Raw genomic sequence first — 27,241 nt, 5'->3', positions numbered from 1 at the left:
GGCAAGAGTCGCATAACCTGAGCGACTGCTACATGAGGTCAAGAAACCCAAGCGACCATTGCCTGAGGTTGTCTGACCTTTGGTGGAGGTCACTTGGGTCACGTGACCCATACCCTATGAAGCATGGACACATAACACGTGCTTCCGTATCGTATCTGACACGTGTCGGATTTGTTGACACGTGATCACTTTTATCGACACGTTTCGACACGTGTGTCCCAATAACAATGGAGGGTGGAGATGAGGACGAGGGCGAGGGAGCAAAAAGGAGGATGCAAGCAACAGCAAGCCTGTGACGGCGAGAGACGGCTAGAGAAAGAGCAAAGACTGAAGCGAGGGCCGCCACTCTATGATGTTGCGATGGATTGACGACGAGGTTGCCGCTGCGAGGGAGGAAGGGCTGGAGGCGAGGTGGTGAACAATTGTGAGGAGGACCGAGACTCTGAGAGCAAGTAGAGATCGAGAGGAAGAGGAGAGGAAGGGGTCGTACGGCGAGGAGGAGAGAAGAAGGGAGTTGCTAGGTTTTTGAGAAGAAAAATAAAAGAATAAAAAAGGGATTTGGCCTGTTGGAGGGAGAGGAGAAGTGTCAGTTGGTGGGGGAGGGAAAGAAATGTGAAAAAAATTGGGGTGGAGGGAAAGAGACGAGAAAAAGAGGGAAGTAACAGGAGAGAGGGGGAAAAGGGGGAAGTGACAGGTGGTGGGGGAGGGAAGGAGATGAGGGGAAAAAAAAGGGAAGTGACAGGAGGGAGGGAAAGAAAAGTGAAAAGAATTTGGGGGTGTCGGTAGGGGAGGAAAAGAAAAGTGAAAAAAATTGGGGGTGGAGGGAAAGAGACGAGAAAAAAGGGGGAAGTAACAGGAGAGAGGGGGAAAAAGGGAGAAGTGACAGGTGGTGGGGGAGGGAAGGAGACAAGGGGAAAAAAAAAGGGAAGTGTCAGGTGGTGAGGGAGGGAAAGAAAAGTGAAAAGAATTTGGGGGTGTCAGTTGGTAGGGGAGGAAAAGAAAAGTGAAAAAAAAATTTGGGGGAAAGGAAAAGAGACGAGGGAAAAAAGGGGGAAGTGACAAGAGAGAGGGAGAGGGGGAAAAAGGGGGAAGTGACAGGTGGTGGGGGAGGGAAAGAGACAAGGGAAAGAAAGGGGGAAGTGAAAGGAGGGAGGGAAGTGTCAGGTGGTGGAGGAGGGAAAGAAAAGTTAAAAAAAAATTTGGGGGTTGAGGGAAAAAGATGAGGGAAGAAAGTGGGGAAGTGACCAGAGGGAGGGGAGCCAAGGGGGTGGGGAAGTGTAGGTGGTGGGAGAGGGAAAGAAAAGTGAAAAAAAGTATGGGGGTGGGGGAAAGAGATGAGGGAAAAAAGAGAGTTGGGGGACTTTTTATTTAATAGAAAAAATAATTAAATGAAATTAAGAAGTAATTTCTAAAAATAAAAATACCGAATGTTGAATGATTAGTGTAAATTCATTGTAAATTTTTTAAATTAATTAATTAATTGTAAATTTGAATTAAATTAATTAAAAATAAAAATATTCATTTAATATATAATATGTTTTAGTGTGTCGGAATTTTATATTTTTTAAGGAATGACACGTGGATGTGTTGTGTCGTATGTATGTCATTGTGTCGCGTGTTGATTCTACTTAGCCCTCACCAACCCTTCGTCGGTCACTCGCCGACCCTTCGCCAACCAGATCTTGCCTTGCCGATCCCCCCTCATGTGAAGAAGATGAACTGTTACAAGTAGTGGCAAAATTAGAAAACTAAAGAATTAGTGATAGTAGTTTTAGAAGGAAAAAAAGTATTTAATCCTAGTTTCAACATTCTACAAATTCTACTCGGCACAATTAGGTGGGAGTAGCTTAGGGCTTTCAATATTTTCAATGCTTACATTTGGCCGAAAGTTATTTCAAAATACTTGTCAAATGATCCAACATTTCTTCAAAAGCTTTAAGGATTGAAAGTCCATTGAGAAAGCTAAACCACATCTGTTTGGAGATTGAAAATGCACCTTGTCAATTTAATAGTTATAGTAATTGGTGGCTTTTATAGGCACTACCTCACTATATGCATCGTTTGTGTTGATTATGCATGAATTATCTTAGGAGCTTTTGGTTGCAATTTCATGTTGAGTTGAACATATGAAGGTTGTCTAAAAAGTTATAAATTTATCGTACTTTTATCAATTCGATCATAAATCTTTTCACTTTTTGCTAATTAAGTATACTTGATCAATTTTGGTTGAAAATCGCTAACGTGGCACTAATCGTCCTACGTGGCACTAATCGTCTTTGTGGTATGACCTGTATTGACGTTGACAAATTTTAATAATATTTTAATATTTATCTTGAATTTTATATTAATTATATAATTTTTTCCTTATATTCACTTTTCCTTTTTGTAAAAAAAAAAAAAAAATTCTTCTTCCCTTTTTTTCTTTCTCCCTTTTTCGCTCTGCCAGCCACTACCGAGGCTCATTGACCTTCACCGGCTTCAGGAGAGGGCCAAGGTTGCTCTCAACCCGCTCAGGCGAGGGTGGCCTTGTCTAAACAAATGCCTGTCTATTATAATTAAACAAGCAGATGGATTCCAGTTATTTCGACGCCTGACCTAGAATATTCAAATCATTATCTCCGAGGTATTAATTTAAGAATCGATGTGAAGTACTAGTAGTTGATGACTACTTTTGTGATTTAGGTAAAAATTTTAACAAAAAATAACACGCGGCTGTCTACGCGGGCGAAATGACCTTGGAGGCAACTAAGTCGGAATTTTCATCCGACGTGGTTGGAAAACGACTAAAATAAAAGTGAGCATTGGTGAATCAAAACTCACAGGCAAGAAACAAAAGATGCAGAAGAAACATATACAATTACATATCAGGCGCGCTTAGGCGATGCGAGGGCCGCCCTCCCTTGAACCACGAGAATAATCTCGCTAGCCATGACAAAATCAACTCCAACCCGCCCTCTCTTTCTCTGCATCTGCATGTGTCTCCTCTTCTTGCTTCCGTTTCAGGCCTCACCATCGCCCACCACAGAGGCGCAAGCTCTTGTCAAATGGAAGAACTCCCTCTCTCCTCCTCCTCCTCCTTCTCTGGGCTCCTGGTCCCTCACCAACATCACCCGTCTCTGCAGCTGGACTGGCGTTGCCTGCAACAATGGCGAGTCCGTCTCAGAGATCAGCCTCCCAGGCTCACGCCTCAACGGCACGCTCGATGCGCTCGACTTTGCTTCGCTCCCAAACCTGACCTGCTTCAATGTCAGCGACAACAATCTCGAGGGCCCGATACCATCCTCGATTGGCAATCTGTCCCAGCTCAGGTTCTTGGACCTGGCGGACAATTTCTTCGAAGGGGCAATTCCTCACTCTATTGGACAACTGAGAAAGCTTGAAAAGCTTGTTTTGAGAGCAAACGAGTTGACCTCTTCGATCCCTTCGGAGCTCGGGCTCTGTTCTAACCTCACCTACTTAGCCCTTGCCATGAATTCGATCTCTGGGGAGCTGCCTCTCTCACTGTCCAGTCTGGTCAGGTTGTCAGAATTTGAAGCTTGGGATAATCGCCTGTCAGGTGAGTTACTGCCTGACTTCTTCACGAATTGGACCGGACTTGTTTCTCTGCGGCTCACGCACAATTTTCTCTCTGGGCAAATTCCGCCCGAAATCGGAAGCCTAACCAAGCTCAGATACCTCAAGTTGCACAACAATTCGCTTTTCGGCCCAATCCCTACTGGGGTTGGGAGCTTCAAGAATTTGCTCCAGTTAGACCTCTCAAGAAACAATCTCTCCGGGCAAATTCCGCCTGAAATCGGAAGCCTGACCAAGCTCAATTACCTCTATTTGTACCACAATTCGCTCTCCGGCCAAATCCCTACTACATTGTGGAACCTCAGCAACCTGCAAATCCTCTGGCTTTCCTCTAACAACCTCACTGGTACTATTCCTCCGGAGGTCGGGAATCTCACATCAATGACCAGTCTCCACCTCAGTGTGAACCAGCTTTATGGGGAGGTCCCTGAGACCATCTCTCGCCTTGCTAACTTACAGTCGATCTTTTTGTTCACGAACAATTTCTTGGGAAGCATACCACGTGATTTTGGCAAGTACAGTCCTTCTCTGCGTGAAGTTCTCTTTTCCGACAACAGCTTCACCGGAGAATTGCCGCCAAATTTATGCAGTGGGTTTTCTCTTCAATATCTCACGGTCGCAGAGAATAACTTCACCGGGCCACTGCCCGACTGCTTAAAGAATTGTTCGGGGCTATGGAGAGTTCGCCTAGAGAGCAATCATTTCACTGCAGATATCACCAGCGCATTTGGAGTTCATCTGAATCTGGACTTCATAAACCTCAGCAACAACCGATTTGTCGGGAGTCTCTTGCCACAATGGGGAGACTGTAAGAATCTCACAAATTTACAGATAGATGGTAACAAAATCTCCGGCAGCATCCCGCCAGAGCTTGGGAAATTGTCTCAATTGCGTGCCCTGACTTTGCACAACAATGAATTGACAGGGAAAATTCCCGACGAGATGGGAAATCTAAGGGAGTTGCTTAAATTGAACTTGAGCAACAACCATTTGGTCGGAGACATTCCCATCTCATTAGGAAAATTATCGAAGCTAAATTGTCTTGATTTGTCGAAGAACGCAATGAGTGGTAGCATACCGGTCGAGCTAGCGAATTGCGAGAATTTACTAAGCTTGAACTTGAGCAACAACAATCTATCGGGTGTCATACCACCGGAGCTGGGGAACTTGCTCCCGCTACAGATTCTCCTAGACCTAAGCCACAATTCACTAGCAGGATCAATTCCGTCCAATTTAGCGAAGCTCACTAAACTGGAAAATCTCAATCTTTCCCATAACAACTTCTCGGGTACAATCCCAGCTACTCTCATTGACTTGGTGAGTTTAATCTCAATAGACTTATCGTACAATGAGCTGACGGGTGCGGTTCCTAGTAGTCGCCTCTTCCAAAAAGCACCGGGAAGTGCTTTTGTTGGGAATCCGGGCTTGTGTGGAAACGTGACGGGATTATCTCCTTGTGGGAGGAGCGGTGAATCAACTGACCATAGAAAAAAAGTTCTGGTTGGTGTGAGTGTTGGCGTTTGCTGCTTAGTACTTTTGGCGATTCTAATTGTTGTGATTCTGGCACTTTGGCTGCGAAAAAAGCTTCTCGACAAAGAGGAAGAGATCAAGCGTCTTAAAAAGTACGAGAAATCTGAGCAAATCATATGGGAAAGGTTAGGAAATTTTACATTCAGCGACATCACCAAGGCGACCAATGATTTCAGTGAAGAGTACTGCATCGGAAAAGGTGGGTTCGGCAGCGTTTATAAGGCCGTATTGCCTAGCGGCCAAATCATTGCTGTCAAAAAGCTCAATGCACCAGAATCTAGCAATGTCCTAGCGGTCAACCGCCAGACTTTCGAGAACGAAATCCGCGTGTTGACTGAGGTCCGGCACCGCAATGTGATCAAGCTCCACGGGTTCTGCTCCACGAGGGGTTGCATTTACTTGGTCTATGAGTTTGTTGAGAGGGGCAGTCTGGCAAAGGTCTTGTATGGAGGAATAGGAGTAGCTGAATTGGACTGGGGTAGAAGAGTGAAGATTGTTGAAAGCGTGGCTCAAGCAATCGCCTACTTGCATCACAATTGCTCACCGCCTATCATCCATCGGGACATAACGTTGAACAACATCTTGCTTGAGTCGGACTTCGAGCCTCGGCTCGCGGATTTCGGGATGGCGAGACTCTTGAATTCAGACTCGTCAAATTGGACCACAGTGGCCGGATCTTACGGCTACATGGCTCCTGGTAAGCCTTATGACCAAGGCTAAGTATGCATTTTACATGTGCATATTGTCCGTAATTGTTCAAATTGCTCCCATTAACTTCTCGATTTTGGATTCATCAATAATTCTCACAAGACTTTTGAGAAGAGCAAGTTGTGAAAAGTCATCCATATTAATAATATTAAAGAAGTTTGGAATTTGTTACAACTTGACACTATGATCAAAATATTGATGCATTGTTCTTTCATGAAAAATAGAGTTAGCAGTTACGATGCGGGTGACAAACAAATGTGATGTGTATAGCTTCGGAGTGGTGGCGCTAGAGATTATGATGGGGAAGCATCCGGGGGATCTTCTCTCTTCTCTATCAATGATGCAAACATCAACAATCTCGAAGAACCCAAATTTGCTACTGAAGGACGTGCTCGATCCGCGTCTTCCTCCTCCGATTGGCCAACAAGCAAAGAAAGTGGTATTCATTGTCATGGCGGCGTTGGCGTGCACGCACACGAGTCCCGATTCACGACCCACCATGCATTTCGTCGCGCGAGAATTATCCGCATGCACTGAAGCTTACTTGTCCGAGCCGTTGGGTTCCATAACTATCAACAAAGCTATCGAGTCTACAGGAGTAAAATTTTAAGGTATGTTGCAGATCTATTGATACTTTTCTGTCTCTCTCACTCTCTCTCTTTCGTTTTTTGGATTTAGCTCGTAATGATGAGAAAGAGTGGGGTGTAAAATTTGGATAATTTAGAAAAATTCTATTGCACTGTCTTCAAAACATATTTATAGATCCTAACTATGTATCCTCTAATAAATATGAAGTACGTCATCAGTTCGGATGATCGAACAGATCTCCTGTCTTGTTTTCCTTTACACTGGTATGAGATGGAAGTTGCCTTTTCGATGGGCCAATAAAGATAATTGCCTACTCAAGTTCTATCTTTAAAGAAAAATTATAATTATGGGGATCATTTTCTCAAAAGAGAGTCTAAGTAGGCTTTAGTTTAAATAAGGGCTCTAAGTGGCCAAATCAATCTCAAATAAGAGCTTGAACTTACTGGCCGGCCAAACGTTCACCAGTGAACATTTTTCTGGCAACTAGAATGGGATAATTTGGTCAAAATTTACAACTGGGTTAAAAAATTTGGATTTTCAAATTTTCACATTTTCTTCCTTCCTCTTCCTGGCTGCTTAAGCATATTGCTCTCGCCTGATCCTCAGCCACGATGCTCGCCTAATCCTCGGCGACGCCGCTCACCTGATCCTCGTTGCTCCTCACAAGCTTCAGCCCGTTGTTCGCCATTGTCTCTTCTTTTTTGTCGATTTTCATGGCATCCTTGAGTTAGTGATTTGACTTCGTTATTGTCGGTAAGCTAGACATGGACTCCTCTGAATAATGCTTTCGCGGTAATCTACAGGAGGCGGATGAATTTATCATTGGGCTTCCTATATCTTCTGATGGAAAAGACACTATATTGTCTAAAAAATTCTACAGCGTCACTGGAAGACTCGCGGCTTGAGCCGTGGGGAAGTGAAATGGCCGCATATGTTTTGTCGATTATTACTTATATCTTGTACAAAAGATAGATTCTTCAAAGAGTTTTTCATTTAAACTTGTTGTTCTATATTTTGATCTGGGGAGGGATAAAAAGTTTCTGTGCATCTTTTTAATGAGATAATCAAGTGTTAAAAAGGTGCTGTCTATATCATTCATGCTTGGAGATTCCAACTTGAAATGTCTGTATTTGCTATGAACATACATAGGAGTATTCTCGTCTGCTAAGACTAAAACTAGTTGTCATTTTGGCCAAAACTCTAGGTCAACCAACCTTTTCATATTATTCTATAATGGACTCGAAATGAATGTAAGAAAAAACCACATTTGCACAATGAAGCACCACAGTAGTAAAACTGACATACAATAATCCATATCGTTATTTGACAACATCAGTTTACATCACTCCTACAAAAAATGACAACAGAATAGAAAGCAACATTTGATATGGGATTTTTGGCGGAAAAAGTGCCAAAAAGTCCTAAGTCTTTTGTCTTTGTGCCGATTTAGTCCTAAATTTTTTTTTTTTTTTGCCGATTTAGTCCTAAATTTTTGTATCTTGTGCCAATTCAGTCATTTCCGGTCAATTTTGGCCGGATTTTTGCTGGCGGACGCCAATCGCTAACGTGGCCCGACGGCGCCGCGTGGACACATTTAATAATATTTTAATTTTTTTGAATTTTTTTTTTTTTCTTTTTTTTTCTTCTCCTCTTCTTCCTCCGGCCGGTAGCCGGACGCGACCGGCCGAGGCAAAATGCCGGCGAGGGTCGAGCCTCGCGCTGGGCGGCGAGGCGAGAGGTCGAGCCTCCACCTCGCGGCCATGGGCGAGGCTCGCCCTCGTCGGATTTGGTGAGGTCTAGCCTCGCCGGCCATGGGCGAGGCTCGACCCTCGCCGGATCTAGCAAGGTCGAGCCTCGCCGGGTGGCGAGGTGGGGAGGCCCGAGAGCGAGATCCGAATTGTGAGAGAGAAAAAGCCCCGGGGGAGGGCGATTCCGAAGAGATAGGGAGACCCCGGCGCGTGAGGCCTCCGCAGCCCAACGCCTCTTGTTGCCGCGGCCTCACCCGTTGCCTCCACAGACCAGCCCAGCCCCGCCGTGCCGAGCTGGTTGCTTTGCCGTTACCTTGATGCGATTTGCCGTCGTTCTTACGCCTGGAGCCCGACGCAAGCTGCTGTTGTTCCTCCCGACGTTGGGTGCGCCGTCCCGCTCGCCCCGGCCGTGAGGCTTGCCGAGATCCGGCGAGGGCGAGCCTCGCCGCCCAGGCGCGAGGCTCGACCCTCACCTCGTGCTGGTGGCCGACGGGGGATCACCTTTGGCCGGTCGCCGAGGTCCGGCGACCGCCTGGAAGAAGAAGAGGAGAAGAAAAAAAGAAAAAGAAAAAGAAAAACAGAAAACGAAAAATAAATAAATAAAAGAAAAAGAAAAAAATTCAAAATATTAAAATATTATTAAAATGTGTCCACGTTACGCCGATCGCCATGTCACCCTATGGTTGGCGTCCAATCAAGAAAATCCGCCAAAATTGGCAGAAATGACTGAATTGGCACAACGTACAGGTTTAGGACTAAATCGGCATCAAAAAGTTTAGGACTAAATCGGCTCAAAGACAAAATGTTTAGGACTTTTTGGCACTTTTCCCGATTTTTGGCCATAGAGGTGCTTGGCAATCGATGTATTTTTATTTATTATGGATAGGCCTCTGATGCCTGTATTGTCTGCAAAACATACTTACAAATCCTAAGTACGAATATTGTAATGAATATAAAGGTGGTCATCGTCACTTTTCCGTTTTGTTTTCCTATATATTGGTATGGGATGTGTCCCAAGTTGCCTTAAGATCGATCCAAGTGGCGAGGAGGGATCTCCCGCGAGGAGGGATCTCCCTCGGGGTAACATTCTCATATTATTCTATAATGGAGATGAAATTAATGTAAGAAAAAACCACATCTGCACATCAATGAAACACCGTAGTAGTAAAAAGTGAAATACATTTCTTATCATTATTTGACAACATCAGTTTACATCACTCTTACAAAGAGCAACAACAGAATAGAAAGCAACATTTGATATGGGATTTCGGTTATAGCGGTGCTCGGCACTCGACATACTCTTATTTATTATGGCTAAGCCTTTGATATCTGTATCGTCTTCAAAACATGCTTACAAATCTTAAGCACGAATATTTTAATGAATATAAAGAAGGTCATCATCACTTTTTCGTTTTGTTTTCCTATAAATTGGTACGGGATGAGTCCCAAGTTGCATTTTCAATGGTCATGCAGAGATACTTGCTAGCTCAAGTTCCAACTCTAATATGACGTTTTTCTTAATAGGCCTTTTGTCTGCAAAGAAACTCGAATAGAAGTCATTTTGTCGATTGCATCAAATGGGTTAACGACATCTGCGAAAATTCCAACTCTAATATGGCGTTTTTTCTTAATAGGTCTTTTGTCTGCAAAGAAACTCGAATGGAAGTCATTTTGTCGATTGCATCAAATGGGTTAACGACATCTGCGAACTAAACATCATGAACATGAACTTGTTAAGATCGTGTCGCGTTCTTGAGTTGTGTAAGGAAATTCCGCATCTTGACCTTTGTTATCGAATTCAGAGACTTAAAAAAATAACATGATGGGAACTTGCAATGTGACTAGCCTAAGCTCCAGCAATTTTTCTTTTTTGGCCCACAGAAACTCCAGTATGAGAAGCTCGAATGAATGTTTAGGATTTGGCTTTTTCTCGCTTAATTTATGATGTTAGATTCTCCAACAAAAAAATATTCTTGTAATGATTCTCTCAAAATGGAATACCCACCAAGAAGGGTTCTCAGGGCTCCAGGGTAAAGGGGATTAATGCAACTATTTTCGGTACAACTATGTGTCCTTAATTGGGTGAATGCATATAGCGCAATGCAGATTTCTTGATTTAATTTATGTGAATTGGCTTTTGAGAACCTACACTTGGTACGTGTGTGTGTATATATATACACACACCATACACAGATCATCAATCCACACATCATTTGACGTTTATCTTACTTTCTTTGATTGCTTTTTCCCTTTTCTTTGGGGAAATTGTCCAAAAAATCTTAAACATGTTGTACTTTTGTCAATTCAGTTCTAAATTTTTTAATTTTGTCAATTGGGTCTAGAACCTTTTTTATGTTTTGCCAATTGAGTCCATTTGGTCAATTTTAGCTAAAAATAATTGACGTGAACGCCGGTCATCTTACATGGCATCTGAGGCTAACATAAACAATTTTAATATTTTATCAATATTTAATAATTTTTCCTTTTTTTCTTTTTTTTCCTTCCTCCTTCTTTAGCTAGTCCCCGAGCATCGGCCACTCGCCAAAGATGAGGGCTGGCAAGGTCAACCATGCTGCCCTCTAGCAAAGATCACCCTCACCAAAGGCAAGTTAGTTGAGCCTCACCAGTGGCAACCTCACCCAACAACAATGAGATCCACCCTTGCCAGTGGCCAGAAGGTTCGAGCTTCACTAGAGGCCAGCCAAGTTGACCTCATTGGCCCTCGCCTATGGCTGGTTGGCCCTCACCTCTAGTCGAGTTGAGGCCCACTTGGCCGCTAGAAGAGGAAGAAGGAAAAATTAATAAAAAATTCAAAAGGAATATTAATATATTGTTAAAAATTATTTACGTCAATGCTTGGGTCCACGTTAGCAAGTTCCGAGCAAAATTGGTCAAATGAACTCAATAAACAAAATGTTAAAATGTTTATAATTCAATCACAAATATAAAAATGTTTAGAATTGAATTAGTAAAAGTACAATAATTTAGGATTTTTGGACACCTCTTTTCTTTTGTTTAGCCAATTTTCATATAATGTTACTTAATTCTGGGCATTGTGAATATGTCAAGCCATTAATATTATATCGTCTCACCAAGTTGGAAGGACCAATCCTGTCGTTTTTGGAGCTTCCTCTGGCAAGTTGTTCGTTTCTTTAGATTCGTTCCTCTCAAACCAACCCAACTGAAGTTTCGAGCGACAAAAGTGGCTGGTCTGCTTTTGAGAACGTTTCAAATGCGGCTTTGGAGTCATAGGTCCGAGTACTGATGACTATTGAATTGAGCCTGAATAGAGTCAAAAGTGAATTTCTTTCATAATTCTACCAAGAAACGACCGAATTGTATGATAATCATCTCGCTCTTTGAATAGAGGAAAGGTAATGACCCTGAATGAGTTCTTGTTAGACTAGTCACCAAGGTATTATGGAAAAGAAAGGACTCAGACTAATGACAAATTTCACCAAATGGATGAATTCTCTCGCACTTTAACCCAAAAAGAGACATATCTATCTCTTTCCCACTTATCAGCTTTGTCATGGACATTGACCTGCAACAGAAGCTTGCAATAACATCTATCTGGAGTTCTTGCCCATCAGGGTCAAGTCTCACAATTTGGTTATATTAACCGAACATTTGTCATCAAGTTCTATTATCAAAGTTCAAGGTATTCATCATCCATTACATACTCTTGCATCTAGACCTGAGTCCTGATCCTCCTCTCTCTCTCTCTCTCTCTCTCTCTCTCTGCACAAGCACTAGATTTGCAGGAAAAAAAGAATGCATGAGCCTCACCGTATCTTCCCTGTATTGGGCCTCGGTTTCTTGAATATATTAATCAATGAATAAACTTCTTTATTCTAGAAACACGGTCTAAGTCCTGAATCTTTTGGAAAAGTTGCAAAATAGTCCTTTTGAACATCATTTTTTTCCTGAATTTTCCTTTTCAACAACCTATAATCACCTACCACCAAAACCTCTTTATATGACATCACTTAAAGTGATTGGCAATTAGTTGGCCACCATAAGTTTCCATATTTTTTTAACGTCGCTAGTGATACGTTCATCTATACGGCACGACACATTGCTAAAAAAGAGTATTTATTGACTTGCAAAAATCCAAATTTTAGAGAACATTCACATCCTAGGTATTGATGGGTTGGAAGTCTGACATAAATTACATTGTTGGTAACTCTTGACTTATCAATTACACCCACTTTCCAATGGGTACGGCCGGCTATTGGCCCAAAATGAAATTCTGGTCTGATTGGAAAAATTCAAGTGCTTCCAAAGGCTTCTCCAGATGAAAGTGTGAGATTTGGTTGATTGGTTAATATACATAATGACCCTCTTAAAAAGGTTGAGCATGTAGAAGACTTCAAATTGACTAAGCTTTGTCTTAAAAAGGTTGAGTGTGCAGAAGACTTCAGATTGACTAAGCTTTGTCTTTAGATACTTAATTGGTTTTTTTTAGACACATATGTAGAAAGATCGATAATTGAGGACCATCTAATGTTCAAAAGTCACATCCATGGTCCATGCACTTGAAATCCTATTAATTTAGACCTTGATCTAGATATGTAGATGATGCAACGAGAGAGAGAGAGAGAGAGAGAGAGAGAGAGAGAGAGAGAGAGAGAGAGAGAGTAATTGTTAGAGAGAGAGAGAGTAATTGTTACCTCAATCAGCTCTCTTCCATCGATAAATTAGGAACAAGGGCGCAAAGGTCTAGTCACCACAATTAGCTCTCTTAAGAACACAACATATTAAAAAATGGATTATCACTAGGTTCGTTGTAGCGAAGGAAATATTTTACAGGAGATGGTTGGATGAATTTTGGTTCTTCCACATGTCTATTATGTTTTTTCTTCTGGAGGAAAAAACATTTTTTTATCTTTTCCTAACATAATTTCTATTTCAGATTTAATTTTTTTAATTTCCAAAACTTATAACAACACTAATGCAATAGTGCTGATGGTGCGAGGAGGATTGCTGAAAATTGACACTAGTCACTTTGTTAATGCTTTCAAAATGTGAGTTATTTACGAGAATTATTTCTAGTAATTTCTTATTTGCTAGTTCTGTTCAAGTTTATTTTATTTAAAATTGGTTAATTTATTTTAGTACATATATATATTTTTTTGGTGACCCAGGATCCGCTGGGCCTGACTTTGCTTACGCAAATTGGATTATCACTAGTATGTTATTTTCTACATTTAAGAAGAAAAGCTGTTAAAAATTGGAGTCTCGATTTGGATTGGATATTTGTTTGGGTACATGTTGCTAAAATTATAGGTCAACATAAGTTAATTTTGATCAGACCCTATTGCGAACCATTCAAATTAACTCAATGCACCGATTTGAAAAGTCCACTCCCAACTAAATATTAGAGATGTAAAAAAAAAAAAATAAATAAATAAATTGGAGCTTGGCGTACAACCTGACGTTTGCATGTTGAGGCAATATGAGACCTGTTCCTAAAACCATTTTGATTAATTAGTTATTGGTGCGTTGGAAGTTACCCATAAATTTCATTGTTGATAACTTGATCTTGCAATTATACTCATTTATAAATTAGGCTTTTTTTCCTTTTTACTTTGCAACCATAATGTGGTCAAATGTTGCATCATTTACCATTCTAGTATTATTTGGGTGACATTATTTCCACCCTCTTTATAACTAAATACACTCCGTTTATACAAGATAGGGAAAATCAGCGTTGATGGATTTCACATTTATACATTTTTCCTCAATTGATTTCTTTTCCATCGTGGGTTCCCTTCAAATTTAAACCCATTGTTGCTTAGAACATTAAAATCAGCATTTTCTTTGTCAATCCAACATGAATGAAATTAAGCTTTCATGAAAAATATTTCTATTACTTTAGGCATAGTTTCTATTTTACAAATTTTGTTTGTATATAGGCTTTTCTACATTTCTACGTGAAAATTAGTGCAAAAATTCACTCGACGAAATGAAAAGTTCTAAAGATGTCATTAATAAATAAAGTTGCTAACATGTGTAGAAGAGACAAAAAGAGAGAGAGAGAGAGTAGAAAAGATAGGTTTTTGATGTGCATGATAATAATCACTTGAATGTGTTATCCTCAATTATGGTAACCGGATGCTACATAAACTAGAAAAACTAGAAAGAATAGGACAATGTGTAAATTGGGGTCCACTACTTTAAGTTTCAATTGAATAATAAAGAGCAATTCTGTCTCTCTAATGCAAATAGGGGTGGGTCTAATCATATAAGTGTCAAAACAACTTTGCCCTGTTTGTAATTGTCAAACAAGAGGCCTACGGGGAGGAGCATCAGGAGCCACATGGCAAATCATGATTGATAGGTCTAAGTGCATCACGGCAACAATGTAATTGTGCAACATAATCTGAAGGAAATACACTTTTAATAAACAAAGAAAAATAAGTGATAAGTAAAGCCCCGGAATATTCACATCTCAAATAAGACATGCAATTTGCCTTTAATTAAGAATTGTCAAACAATCTTTATATTACGCAAAAAAAAAAATCTTTATATTAAATATAGGTAGATCCACATTATCCATGTAAAGCTAGACTTGATGGACTTGAGCTGGCTCTGATCGATATGTTTGAGATAGATCAATTTTTGCAATTATTTCAAAGCCAAAAACTGCTTTCTATAATTCCAAAAGGAATCGTTCATACCATTGACCTCTATGCAGTTGTTCATGGTGAATTTTCGTCTCGCTTTTTTTTGAGAAATTTCAATTAGATTCGAGTGTAATCTATTTGATGTTAAAGTAGTTGTTTAGCTGGAATAGATGAATAGTGTGTCTAGGAAAATTGCTCTCTAATATAATGCGTGGCAATATTACTAGCCTCATGTTTTCTACTCGGTATTGTCCTTGTCATTTTCCCAATTGCCCTCATTTCCCAAATTTTATACTAAGGTTCATCGTCAATAACAGTTTATGTTTATATAGTTTTGTGATGAAGAAAATTATTTTCATCAATTCATTTTTGTAAGCAATGCAAATGATCATTTTTAGAAAAATATTCTCATAATAATTAATTTTCCTCCAAATAAATGTATGCATACGTATTATTGGTCTTTGTGAATTACAAGATTAGCAAGCAAAGATCTCCTGAAGGACTCTCTATGTTTACATTAGCTTGTTCACGTGCCTTTACTTAATGATCAAATAAGAAATGACGTAATTGTGCCTATGTTACAACATGTTTCTAATTAAAAATATTTAATAGGAGGACCGATTTAAACATTTGCCAACTTTCTCTTTAACTTGCATTCTCTGTTTATAGGGTGAGAAGGCAATTTCAGTAAAATTACAATTAATATAGATTATAATTAACCTAATCCCATATAGTAATCAAACATAGTAGTGTATCTAAGCCCTCGATGCGCGCAAGAAATGTAAAAGTCAATTTGGGGGTCAATTTATCCCTTATTAGCAGCCTTTGGTGGTGCCCACCACTTTTAAGGTAGTGCGTTGATCCGCTGTGCTTTTTCTGTCGTGCTGGCTTTGATGAGTTTTAACTTACCTAATTATAATTTTTATTTTATTTTATTCCGACGTAATTAATGGTACAGATGAATTTCCTTGGTTTTAGCTTTTTCAATTGGTTTTTTTCTAATCAAATATGTTTGTCAATGGTTGAATTGATTGATGGATGATCATTAGCCAAAATGAAGTGCGTGGTGGTCCCTTGTGTGACTTTCAAATGTCCTTTCCTTGTATTTTGAGAAAAGATTAGCAAATTGTTCAATTTCCATCCTACTTTTTTATTGCATTACTAAATTTTTTAAATTTGCAATCAGATTAGCGAGAGCTCGAACTGGTCTCAAATGTAATCTTCAGCAGATAACCATCGAAAAGGTGCTCACTTCAATATCTTTTTTAGGTTCAGAAAACCGACCTTGGCAATATTTCTTAACCATAAAAAATTTCATCTTACGAACTATCTCTACCCGATTCCAATCGACTTGTAGCCTTCTAAATCCATTTGCATTGCTCGCAGTTTTTATCTCCCACCTAATTTAGCTGCCTCAATCAACCTTTTAATGGCGCAAAATCGTCATTAACTGCTTCTGATGATGCACAGTCCATCGCATGAATTTGAACAAACCTCTATCGATTGATGCATAATCAAATGGCATGAAATTGAGATTCAACTCTGACACTAGAATTGGCACAATTAGACCGAAGGCAATAGTTTACCAGTGCTGTAGGTATACTTCTGTAGCTTAAAAAATGACAATAGCACTTTATCATTCCAATTGACACCATAATCTTCTTTTTGTTTGTTTTGCTAAATCACATACGCCGTATGGTATTTTATAAGCAAATTCAAAAAAGAGGGTGATCTTTTTTATTAAAAACAATGGCTTCCCTTGTGATGGTGGCAATCTTCAGTGGACTAGAGTCGATACTTGGCCAGTAGCTTTTATAACTTTTTCTTAATTGATAAAAGGAAAAATATTTTAGTATTTAGATTCCGTTCATTTCGCGAAAAACAACTTCCAAGTAAATATATATATAGATTTTTTAGTGTTTGGCAAACCAAAAGAAGTTTTCTTAAATAGAGGAAAATGATTTTCATTTTTGAAAATAAGAAATCATTTTCCCTCTTCTTCCTTTCACCCAAACCAAGCATGTTCTCCTCCGTGCATCCTTTCAATAATTATTATTTTTTTCTTTTTCTTTTCTTTTCTTTCTTTTATTTTTAATTTTTTAATTTTATTTTTTATCATATGTTCTTTTCTTTGTTTTTCCTTCTTCCTTGGCCGGTCACCTATCGTGGCGACAACCGACAACTGACCACATGGCCAATGGCCGACAATCAACTAAAGAAGAAGGAAAGTAAAAAGAAAGAAAAAAAGAAAAAAAAAGAAGTAATTAAAATTTTGATTTTAAAAAATAAAAAAAAAAAAAATATTATTAAAAGGAGTGCGCAGAAGAAAATCAAATCAGATTTTCCATATTAAATGACGGAAATGTTTCCCAATTTATTTTCAAATTTCAGTCAAACAACGAGAATATTATTATTTTCCAGGAAAATGACTTATTGGGAAACATTTTTCATAAATGACAAATTTTTATGAAGCAAATGGAGTTTTAGGGGAAAATTAATCATATGAACCCAACATGAATAGCAATGACAATGACAAAAAGTGTACTTGAATCCATCCATCATTACCTCTAAAAGATAGTGTTGCAAAAAACATGCAATAGACATAATAATAAACAGTACAATAAAATGAATTGGATATTGGATTTATATGGTTCGACCACTATGACCAATTTTGGAGGGAGAACAATATGGAAATTCCACTTTAGATTAAATGATACCATGGAAATTACAACCGTACTAGAATCTTTCAAACACACTTAGTGTTTTACAACTCCTATTTACGTCCAATAACTTACATAATATTTAATCCTCACAACTCCTCGGGAACAATCTATTGATTTCACAAAGGAACTCACAAATCTTGTCACAAGATTTATTGTCTTTAAAACATTTACAATTTCTTCACAGTGTAATTCTTGAGCATGCTTGAACAATTGATTGTCGCACTCAGTAGTTTTTCTACTTACATATAGGCAAAAACCAATACACACATGAATATATTCTTCACAATGTTATTTATCAGCATGCCACACAATGAATTACCATGGCCAAGAGCTCTTTTGCTCACTGATGGGCAAAAACTAACGCCCCTTAATATTCGAATATAAAAAAGCAAACTTTGTTTAGAGAATCTATTTAGATTGGGTTTCCTTTACAGGTGCACACTTGAGATATATTCACAACAATCTTCATATTGGCTTGATGTTTGAGCTAAGTTACGACTATTTTGCTTGAACTTGAACTCGGACTCTACCACTACTCTCCCACAACCCCTCATGGGCTCTTTTGTTGCCACAACATCTTTCAAGACTTAAGTTGTGCTTAAAATTCACTATAAAAGCGAGCATCATCAAGGTACCAACTCTACCAACACATTTAACTATCACATAAGAATTTTCAAACACAATATCCTCTACCATAGATACAAAAAAATCACTATTACATCCACATCTATTAAAAAATCAAAGATGCAACTTGTCAAATTTGCAATTATAATAATTGCTGGCTTTACAAGCACCACCTCACTATATGCATTGTCTTTGTCAATTATGCACCAGATATTTAAGGAGTTTCTAGTTGCAACTCTACATTGAGTTGAACACAAGAAAATTGTCTAAAAGGTTTTAAATTTATTGCACTTTTACCAGTTCAGTTCTTAATTTTTTTACCTTTTGCCAATTAAGTATATTTGATCAATTTTGGCTTAAAATCATTGGCATGGAATTGACTGTCCTATGTGGTATAGCCGGTACTAATATAGATAATTTTTAATAATATTTTGATATTTTTATGAATCTTATATTAATTACCTATATTTTTCCTTATATTCTATTTTCCTTTTATATTTTATTCTTTTTTACTTTTTTACTTTTTTTTTCTTTTTCCTTCTTTCCATTCACCGGCCACTGTTGGGCCTCGTTGAGCTAGGCCGGTCTCAGGAGAGGGCCTCCTTGAGGCCGTGGTCTCCAATAAGATCCAGATTCCCGCCTTCCACCTTTTTAGGTCTGCCCATTTTGAAGTTAGGGTAAATTCCAGATCGTATCCGATTTGAGGCCGATTTTCACGAGCCAAAAACCCTCTCCAATTTCGGAATATTTATAAAAATTAGAGTTTGTGCAGAGACCAAAAATAAATAGTGCAGATCTCCTCCTTTATTTTTTAATGATCGTTTCGTTTCATTTGGTTATCGCACGTCCAATGCTTTCTTTTGAGTTGCTATTCTCTCTCTCTCTCTTTTCTCTCTCTGAGATTTTTAGGGTTTTTGCTTCTCTGCGGTCGCTCGCCTGGGCTCGTTCTTCCCATCCCCCTCCTTTCCCTCCTTTTCCTTTTGATATTTCTGCTGGAGGCTCGCGAGGACTGAGATTCAATGAAGCGGTTCTGCAATGGGTGGCCCAGACTAGACAAATGCTTGTTTATTATAATTTTTCAACGTCAATTTTCTTTTATTTTTTTAATTTTTTACTGATTATTCACTTCAATGCCGACAATGTCACGTAAGACAACCGGTGTCGATGTTGGATTTTCCAGTGAAGCAAATCGCCAATAGTATTTAAGTGATTGATTTTTCAAGTTTGAAACACTAACGTAAGCAAAAAAAAAGTTATGACAATTAATTGAACGTTGTATGAACGTAATAGTACTTGCGCAGTTCTTATCCCTATTTTTGTCAATTTAATCCTAAATCATTTCATCTATTACCAATTTTCGTTGAAAATTGTTGACGTGGCATTGATAACGTGGTATGATTAGAATTGACATGAATAATTTGTTAGATAATATTTTAATATTTTTTTGAATTTTATTTTATTTTCCTTATATTCTCTTTTCCTTTCTTTCTTTATTCTTTTTTCCCTTTTTTTCTTCTTTCAATTTATTTTCCCTTTTTCCCTCTATCGGCCACTATCGGGCCTCGTTGACCTTCGCAGGCCTCAAAAGAGGGTAGGGGTTGCACTTACCTGCTCAAGCGAGGGTGGCCTTGACTAGACAAATGCTTGTCTATTATAATTAAACAAGCAAATATTTGTATAGATGGATTCCAATTATTTTGGCACCTGACCAAGAATCTTCAAATCATATTTTCGAAGTATTAATCAAAGGGTATTAGTAAGAAGTACTAGTAGTCTGAAGGCTACTTTTGTGATTTAGGTAAAACTTTTCTACAAAAAATAACACGTAGGATTTTTCAGGCAACGTTGTGGGGAAATGACTAGAAGTCAAACATGTGTTTGTCACGGTAAGACTCCACAGAGTTTGTCACTTTCTCGTGGTCTTTGGTCTAAACTAGAACCCCTCGTGCTATAAAAGTTCATTCAGCTCACTCATTTCTCATGAAGCCTAATAGCATCTTGCCAAGCATGACAAAATCAACTGCAACCTGCCCCCTCTTCCTTTTCCTGTTCCTCTGTCTCCTCTTCTTGCTTCCATTTCAGGCCTCACCATCACCGACCACAGAGGCGCAAGCTCTTGTCAAATGGAAGAACTCCCTCTCGCCCCCTCCACCTCTACCTTCCCTGAGCTCATGGTCCCTCACCAACATCCCCCATCTCTGCAACTGGACTGGCATTGCCTGCAACGGTGGCGGGTTGGTCACAGATATCAGCCTCTCTGGCTCAAGCCTCAACGGCACGCTCGATGCGCTCGACTTCGCTTCGTTCCCGAACCTGACCCGCTTTGACGTCAGCAACAACAATCTCGAGGGCCCAATACCGTCCTCGATCGGCAATCTATCCCAGCTCAGATTCTTGGAGCTGGCGGTCAATTTCTTTGAAGGGGCAATTCCTTGCTCCATTGGACAATTGTGAAAGCTTGAAAAGCTTGATTTGAGACTAAACGAGTTGACCTCTTCGATCCCTTCGGAGCTCGGGCTCTGTTCTAACCTCACCTACTTAGCCCTTGCCGAGAATTCGATCTCTGGGAGCTGCCTCTCTCACTGTCCAATCTAGTCAGATTGTCATTATTTAGAGCTTCGCATAATCGCCTGTCGGGTGAGTTACTGCCTGACTTCTTCACAAATTGGACCGAACTTGTTTCTCTGAAGCTCCAGAGAAATTTCATCTCCAGGCAAATTCCGCCCGAAATTGGAAGTCTGACCAAGCTCAATCACCTCTCCATGTACAATAATTCGCTCTCGGGGACTATTCCTCCGGAGGTCGGGAATCTCACGTTGGTGACGTCTCTCTATTTTGGCACGAACCAGCTTTATGGAAAGATTCCCGAGACCATCTCTCGCCTTGCTAACTTACGGAAGATCTCTTTGTGCTCGAACAATTTCTCGGGAGAAATACCACGTGATTTAGGCAAGTACAGCCCTTCTCTGAAATCTGTTTGCTTTGCGAACAACGGCTTCACCGAGAGCTGCCGCCAGATTTATGCAGTGGCTTTGCTCCTCGATATCTCATGATCCAAGGGAACAACTTCACTGGGCCGCTGCCTGACTGTTTGAAGAATTGTTCACTGCTAATGAGAGTCCGTCTGGACAGCAACCAGTTCACTGCAGATGTCACGAGTGCATTTGGAGTTTATCCGAATCTGGTTTTATAAGCCTCAGCAACAACCGATTTGTCGGGAATCTCACCACACAATGGGGAGAGTGTACAAATCTCAAGACTTTGCAGATAAATGGGAACAAAATTACCGGCCGCATCCCACCGGAGCTTGGGAAGTTGTCTCAGTTGCGTGCCGTGACTTTTACAGCAATGACTTGACCGGGAAAATTCCCGACGAGATGGGAAATCTAGGGGAGTTGTTGAGCCTGAACTTGAGCAACAATCATTTGGCTGGAGATATTCCCATCTCATTAGGAAACTTATCGAAGCTAAATTATCTTGATTTGTCAAAGAACGCAATAAGCGGTAGCATACCGGACGAGCTAGCGAATTGCAAGAATTTACTGAGCTTGAACTTGAGCAACAACAATCTGTCGAGCGTCATACCGCCGGAGCTCGGGAACTTGTTCGCACTACAAATTCTCCTAGATCTGAGCCACAATTCACTAGCAGGATCAATTTTGTCCAATTTGGCAAAGCTTACTAAGCTGGAAAATCTCAATCTTTTGCATAACAACTTCTCGGGTACAATTCCTGCAGCTCTCAACAGCGTGAGCAGTTTAGGCTCTATAGACTTATCATACAACAAACTAATAGGTGCAGTTCCTAGTGGTCGCCTCTTCCAACAAGCACCGGGAAGTGCTTTTTATCGGGAATCCGGGCTTGTGTGGATACGTGACCGGATTATCTCCTTGTGGGACAAGCAGTAAATCGACTGACCAAAGAAAAAAGGTTTTGGTTGGTGTGAGTGTTGGCGTCTGCTGCTCACTACTTTTGGCGATTCTAATTGCCGTGATTCTGCTACGTCAGTGGCGAAAAAATCTTCTTGACAAAGAGGAAGAGATCAAGCGTCTTAAAAAGCACGAGAAATCTGAGCAGATCATATGGGAAAGGTTAGGGAAGTTCACATTCAGCGACATCGCCAAGGCCACCAATGATTTCAGCGAAGAATATTGCATCGGAAAAGGTGGGTTCGGGAGCGTTTATAAGGCCGTATTGGCCAGCGGCCAAATCGTCGCTGTTAGAAAGCTCAACGCACTAGAATCCAGCAATGTCCCAACAGTCAACCGCCAGAGTTTCGAGAACGAAATCCGCGTGTTGACCGAGGTTCGACACCGCAATGTGATCAAGCTCCACGGGTTCTGTTCCACGAGGGGTTTCATGTACTTAGTCTATGGGTTTGTTGAGAGAGGTAGTTTGGCAAATGTCTTGTATGGAGGAACGGGAGCCGTTGAACTGGACTGGGGTACAAGGGTGAACATTGTTCATGGCGTGGCTCACGCAATTGCTTACTTGCATCACAATTGCTCACCGCCTATCGTCCATTGGGACATAACATTGAAAAACATTTTGCTTGAGTCATACCTCGAGCCTCAACTCTCAGATTTTGGGACGGCAAGACTCTTGAATTTAGACTCATCGAATTGGGCCACAGTGGCCGGATCTCATGGCTACATGGCTCCAGGTAAGCCATATAATCAAAGCTAACTATGCATTTCGCTTGTACATATTAGCATGAATTGTTCTCAAATTTGGATTCATCATATAATTCTCATCAGACTTTTTAAGAGCAAGTATAGATTTTGAAAAGTCATTCATATTAATAATACCAAAGAAATTTGGAATTTTTGTGCAACTTGACATTGATCAAAATATTAATGCATTGTTCTTTCATGAAAATAGAGTTAGCAATTATGATGCGGGTAACGAATAAATGTGACGTGTATAGCTTTGGAGTAGTGGCGCTAGAGATTATGATGGGAAAGCATCCAGGGATCTTCTCTCTTCTCTATTAATGACACCAACATCAACAATCTCTGAGGACGCAAATTTGATGCTGAAGGATGTGCTCGATCCGCGTCTTCCTCCTCCGACTGGCCAACTAGCCAAGAAAGTGGCAATCATCGTCACAACGGCACTAGCGTGCACGCACACAAGTGCTGATTCGCAACCCACCATGCATTTTGTCGCGCGAGAATTATGTGCACGCACTCAAGCTTACTTGTCCGAGTGATTGGGCTCCATAACTATCAGCAAAGCTATCGAGTCTACAGGAATAAAATTTTAATGGATATTGCAGATCAAATGATACTTTTACCAAAAAAAAAAAAAAAAAAAAAATGATACTTTTCTGTCTATATCTCTTTTTCTTTTTGGGATTTAGCTCGTTATGAAGGAGAAAGAATCGGGTGTACAAAAGGATAATTTGGAAAATCTCTATTCCACTATCTTCAAAACATGTTTAAAAATCCCCTCTATCCTCTAATGAATATGAAGTACGTCATCACTTCGGATGATCCGATAGACTACTCTCATGTTTTGTTTTCCTGTACATTGGTATGAGTTGAAAGTTACCTTTTGTATGAGCCAATATAGATAAATTGCATACTCAAGTTCTAACTTTAAGGAAAAAATTCTAATTAAAGGCTTGAAATATAAAGTGGACTTTATTTTAAATAAGGGTCTCAAGTGACCAAGTCCATCTCAAATAAGGGCTTAAACTTCCCAATCAGCCAAATATTCACTGATGAACATTTTCCAGCAACTAGAACATGCGTAATTTGGTCAAAATCTGCAATTGGGTAAATTTTTTTAAAAATTTCCAAATTGAATAGGATTTTCAATTATTCATATTTTCTTCCTTCCTCTCCCCGGCTGCTTAAGCATATTGCACTCGCCCAATCCTCGGCCATGCCGCTCACCTGATCCTCGTCGCTTTTGCTGTTCGCCATTTTCTCTTCTTTCACAAGGTCATCGTCCACAAGCTTTAAGTCATTTGCAAGCTTCAAGTCCGTCGTTCGCAAGCTCCACTCGCTTTCATCCAAGGTTAGTGTCGTTCACATTGGTGTAGTTTGTTCAAGGAAAAGCAATTGTAGCTTGTCGAAACAACACGTCGCCCAGGTGTGGACATGTCGTGGAATATCATACCGATGGCAGCAAGGCTCTCTTCCCAAACCTGAATGGTTGTTCCAGTTATAGTCATGAAGCCTGCTTCTCTGGCACAAGCATTCTTGTGAAAGATCGAGTTCTGCATCTTCTCTTCGATGCTTCTCGGTCCACTCGTGCCGCTGCAATCACAGAAGGAAGAAATTTCCATTCCCCCTAATGCCCTTCGCCTTAAGATCAATCCAAGTGGTAAAGAGGGTTCTCCTTAGGGTAAATGTGACATCCCAATTTTTCTAATTCTATTTTCAGCTGATTGAGTCGGGCATTTCATCTGTGCATATAGTTCGTCTCTTTAAATTGGCCACTCATGAGAGGACTAGCATATTGGACGAAGCAATTAAGTGATTTTAACGCGTCAGACTTGGGGACTGATTACTCTCAGGTTGGATGCAAGAAAATTTCCCTGAATGCTACTTGGTAGGTTAGGATGCGCTGGAATTGCACCAGATTGAAATTAACCGTGAAAATTGAGATCGAATTCAGAAATTGGAAGTCATGATGTGTCACAAATCATTTTAGGATCATTGACTCATCATCGGAAGATTTTCATGCAATCGAGTTTTTCAGCGAATTAAATCGAGAGAATGGCTAATTTGGCTCGAGGAATTAGTAGGCCCGCTTTTGGTCGTGCCCTTGGGACTCAAGGAGGTTCTATGGACAAGTGAGGGTGTGAATTGAAGTGTGGTGACATTGAATTAATTTATGAACTTTAATTGGACTAAATTGGAAGAGATTCGAATGGAATTGAAGAATTTAATGTACAAAGTTTCATGCCTCGGCGGAGAAGGAAATTGCAACCATTGGAAGAGGTTGTGGAGGATTGGGTGAGTGGAATATGATGTCATCTTAGGTCATGGTGAGCCATCTTTGTTGGATTAAAGAAAGAGAAAAAAATAAAATAAAATGGTCCCATCTCTCTCTCTCTCTCTCTCTCTCTCTCTCTCTCCTTCCTTTCTCTCCTTCCTCTCTCCCTTCCGTTGGTTTCCCCCTCTCCATCTCTCTTCTTGCTGCTCGACGGAACCGAGCAGCCATGGTGGTCGCACGTCGCCAGCCGGACCCTCGCCATTCGTTTATCACCGCCGCCGCCACTCCGCCCGACTGCACGCACGTCGCCCGCGCGCCTAACCACCGCTCGACGTTGCCCTCGTCTGCGCCAGCCCGTGTTCTAGCAGCTGGCCCGAGCAGCTCGGGCCTTCGCCGGAGCTCCCTCTGCCGCCGTCGACCTCCCCACCGGCCTGCCCAAGCCCCGCCAGTCTTCTCCACCCATTTCCGACCCAAGCTTAACTCGGATCCGCCCTCCGTCGGCCTCAAACAACAGCCAAGAGAATGGGTATCTCAGCCCGGTTTGGCCCGTTTTGGCTGGCTTCCCGACCCCGGATGCTTGGCCCGCTTTGAGAAAAGTTGTTCCCCTCGGCGTCCTCGTCATTTTGATTCGCTCGACTCGCTAATCGGGTGAGTTTAGCTCATTAAATCTGGATTAGAGGGTTAATTATGCTTAGGGAGGTTTAATTTAGGTTAAGTGTTATTAGGCAGTTAGTTTAATTTATTTAAGTGTAGATTATATTAAGATGTTTAATTAACTTAAAGTATGTTTAAGTTAAGGCTAAGTAAGTGTTTATGTTAAGATAAGCTTTGATGTGACTTAAAGGAATTTATTTTTGATTTATTAAATATTTCGAATTATTAAATAATATAATAAAATATTATTATTCGAAATTATTAAAATATTATTATTTAATTAATTTCGGAATAAAATTAATTATTTATTAAATTCGAAAATTTTGTCAGGACCTTATTTTCTTAGAATTTCACGCCCGATTGTTGCCGTGTATTCAGATTATGAATTTGATGTTTGATTATTGAAAATTGAATGTTGATTGTGAAAAATAGGGATTTCTTTCATAAAATCCAAAGTGTCGGAATTTGATGGAAAGATAACCGTGATGTGGTTATGAGTGAACTTAGAAAGTCACCCTAGTTGGACTGAGATTTGCCACCAAATTGGATTTGGTTGCGCCCAATAGGGCCGTGATTAGCCACCCGATAAAGGTTGCGCCCAATAGGGACGTGATTCGCCACCTGATAAAGATTGTGCCCAATTGGGCCATGATTTACCACCTGACAGAGGTCGTGCTCATTGGGCTGTGATCTACCACCTTTTAAAGGTTGTGCCGAGTGGGGCCGTGATTACCACTAAATGTTAGACTTACTCAGAGTCGCAGTGAAGGCAAGTGATTGAATAATTAGAATGACCGTATGATGATCTTACGACATGTAATCGACTGAGTCGATTGATCGCTAAGACGATCTGAGCAATTGAATTGTTTGGATGATGCGATTGTGCTGCAATTGTTTGGTTCTTATAACTGCACGTGATTGAATTATATAAATAGTACTAACCTGCAAGTAAGGACTAAGACGAGGTAAGTCTTCTTGATATTGTGGCTAGGCCACCTTTGGGCGTATTCTATTTCTAATAGGGGTTTAGGGGGTTGAACTTGCTGAGACAATGCCTCACCCCGTTGTGGGTCAACATTTTCAGGTCCCCTATGGACGGAGCGACCAGTTCGCCTGGTTGGCCTTGTGGAGTTGCAGAGGTGAAGTTTGAAGGATTGTAATTTGTGTACGACTTGTAGGTCATAAAATGGTTCTTTTTTAAGAGCCATTCTTTTATAGACTTTTGGCTGTAGGCCTTCGTCTGTAACTCCGTCGATTTATGAAAGTGTACTGTTGTGAAATTGTTTTATGATTTTTTATCCCATATTTTATTGTCAGGGGTTTTATAATATGCTTCCGCATGTGCATTAAAGAACTGAATGGGTCGGTGACTTAACCTGGGAATGTTGCATTTGTTTGACCATGGTGGGATGTTGGCGCGCCCGAGGTTCAGGGTGTGACAGTAAAATTGGGATTGCCTCACACCGCCATCACTCTAGCAAAGGCTTTCTTTTGCCTTGTAGCTTTAAATTCCAAT

General features: G+C 40.3%; 1 protein-coding gene and 1 pseudogene across 1 annotated transcript; both read left to right on the top strand.

Moving 5' to 3' along the window:
• The first annotated feature begins 2,808 nt into the window (after positions 1-2,808).
• Positions 2,809-6,652, top strand: LOC104455573 (MDIS1-interacting receptor like kinase 2-like). The gene is made up of 2 exons (XM_018873812.2): positions 2,809-5,800; positions 6,036-6,652. The coding sequence occupies exons 1-2, from the start codon at positions 2,929-2,931 to the stop codon at positions 6,419-6,421; spliced, it is 3,258 nt and encodes a 1,085-aa protein (XP_018729357.2). The 5' UTR covers positions 2,809-2,928; the 3' UTR covers positions 6,422-6,652.
• Positions 6,653-20,130: 13,478 nt separating this feature from the next.
• LOC104455562 lies at positions 20,131-23,389 on the top strand (annotated as a pseudogene).
• Positions 23,390-27,241: the final 3,852 nt, after the last annotated feature.

Source organism: Eucalyptus grandis, chromosome 1, assembly GCF_016545825.1.
Source record: "Eucalyptus grandis isolate ANBG69807.140 chromosome 1, ASM1654582v1, whole genome shotgun sequence".
NCBI classification, from domain to species: Eukaryota; Viridiplantae; Streptophyta; class Magnoliopsida; order Myrtales; family Myrtaceae; genus Eucalyptus; species Eucalyptus grandis.
This window is presented reverse-complemented; position numbering and strand designations above follow the sequence as displayed.

Excerpts from the sequence above, each read along its gene's own strand:
- LOC104455573 (XM_018873812.2), top strand. The coding sequence starts at position 2,929 with ATGACAAAATCAACTCCAACCCGCCCTCTCTTTCTCTGCATCTGCATG. Across the intron at positions 5,801-6,035 it reads TTACGGCTACATGGCTCCTG|AGTTAGCAGTTACGATGCGG; the intron begins GTAAGCCTTATG and ends CATGAAAAATAG.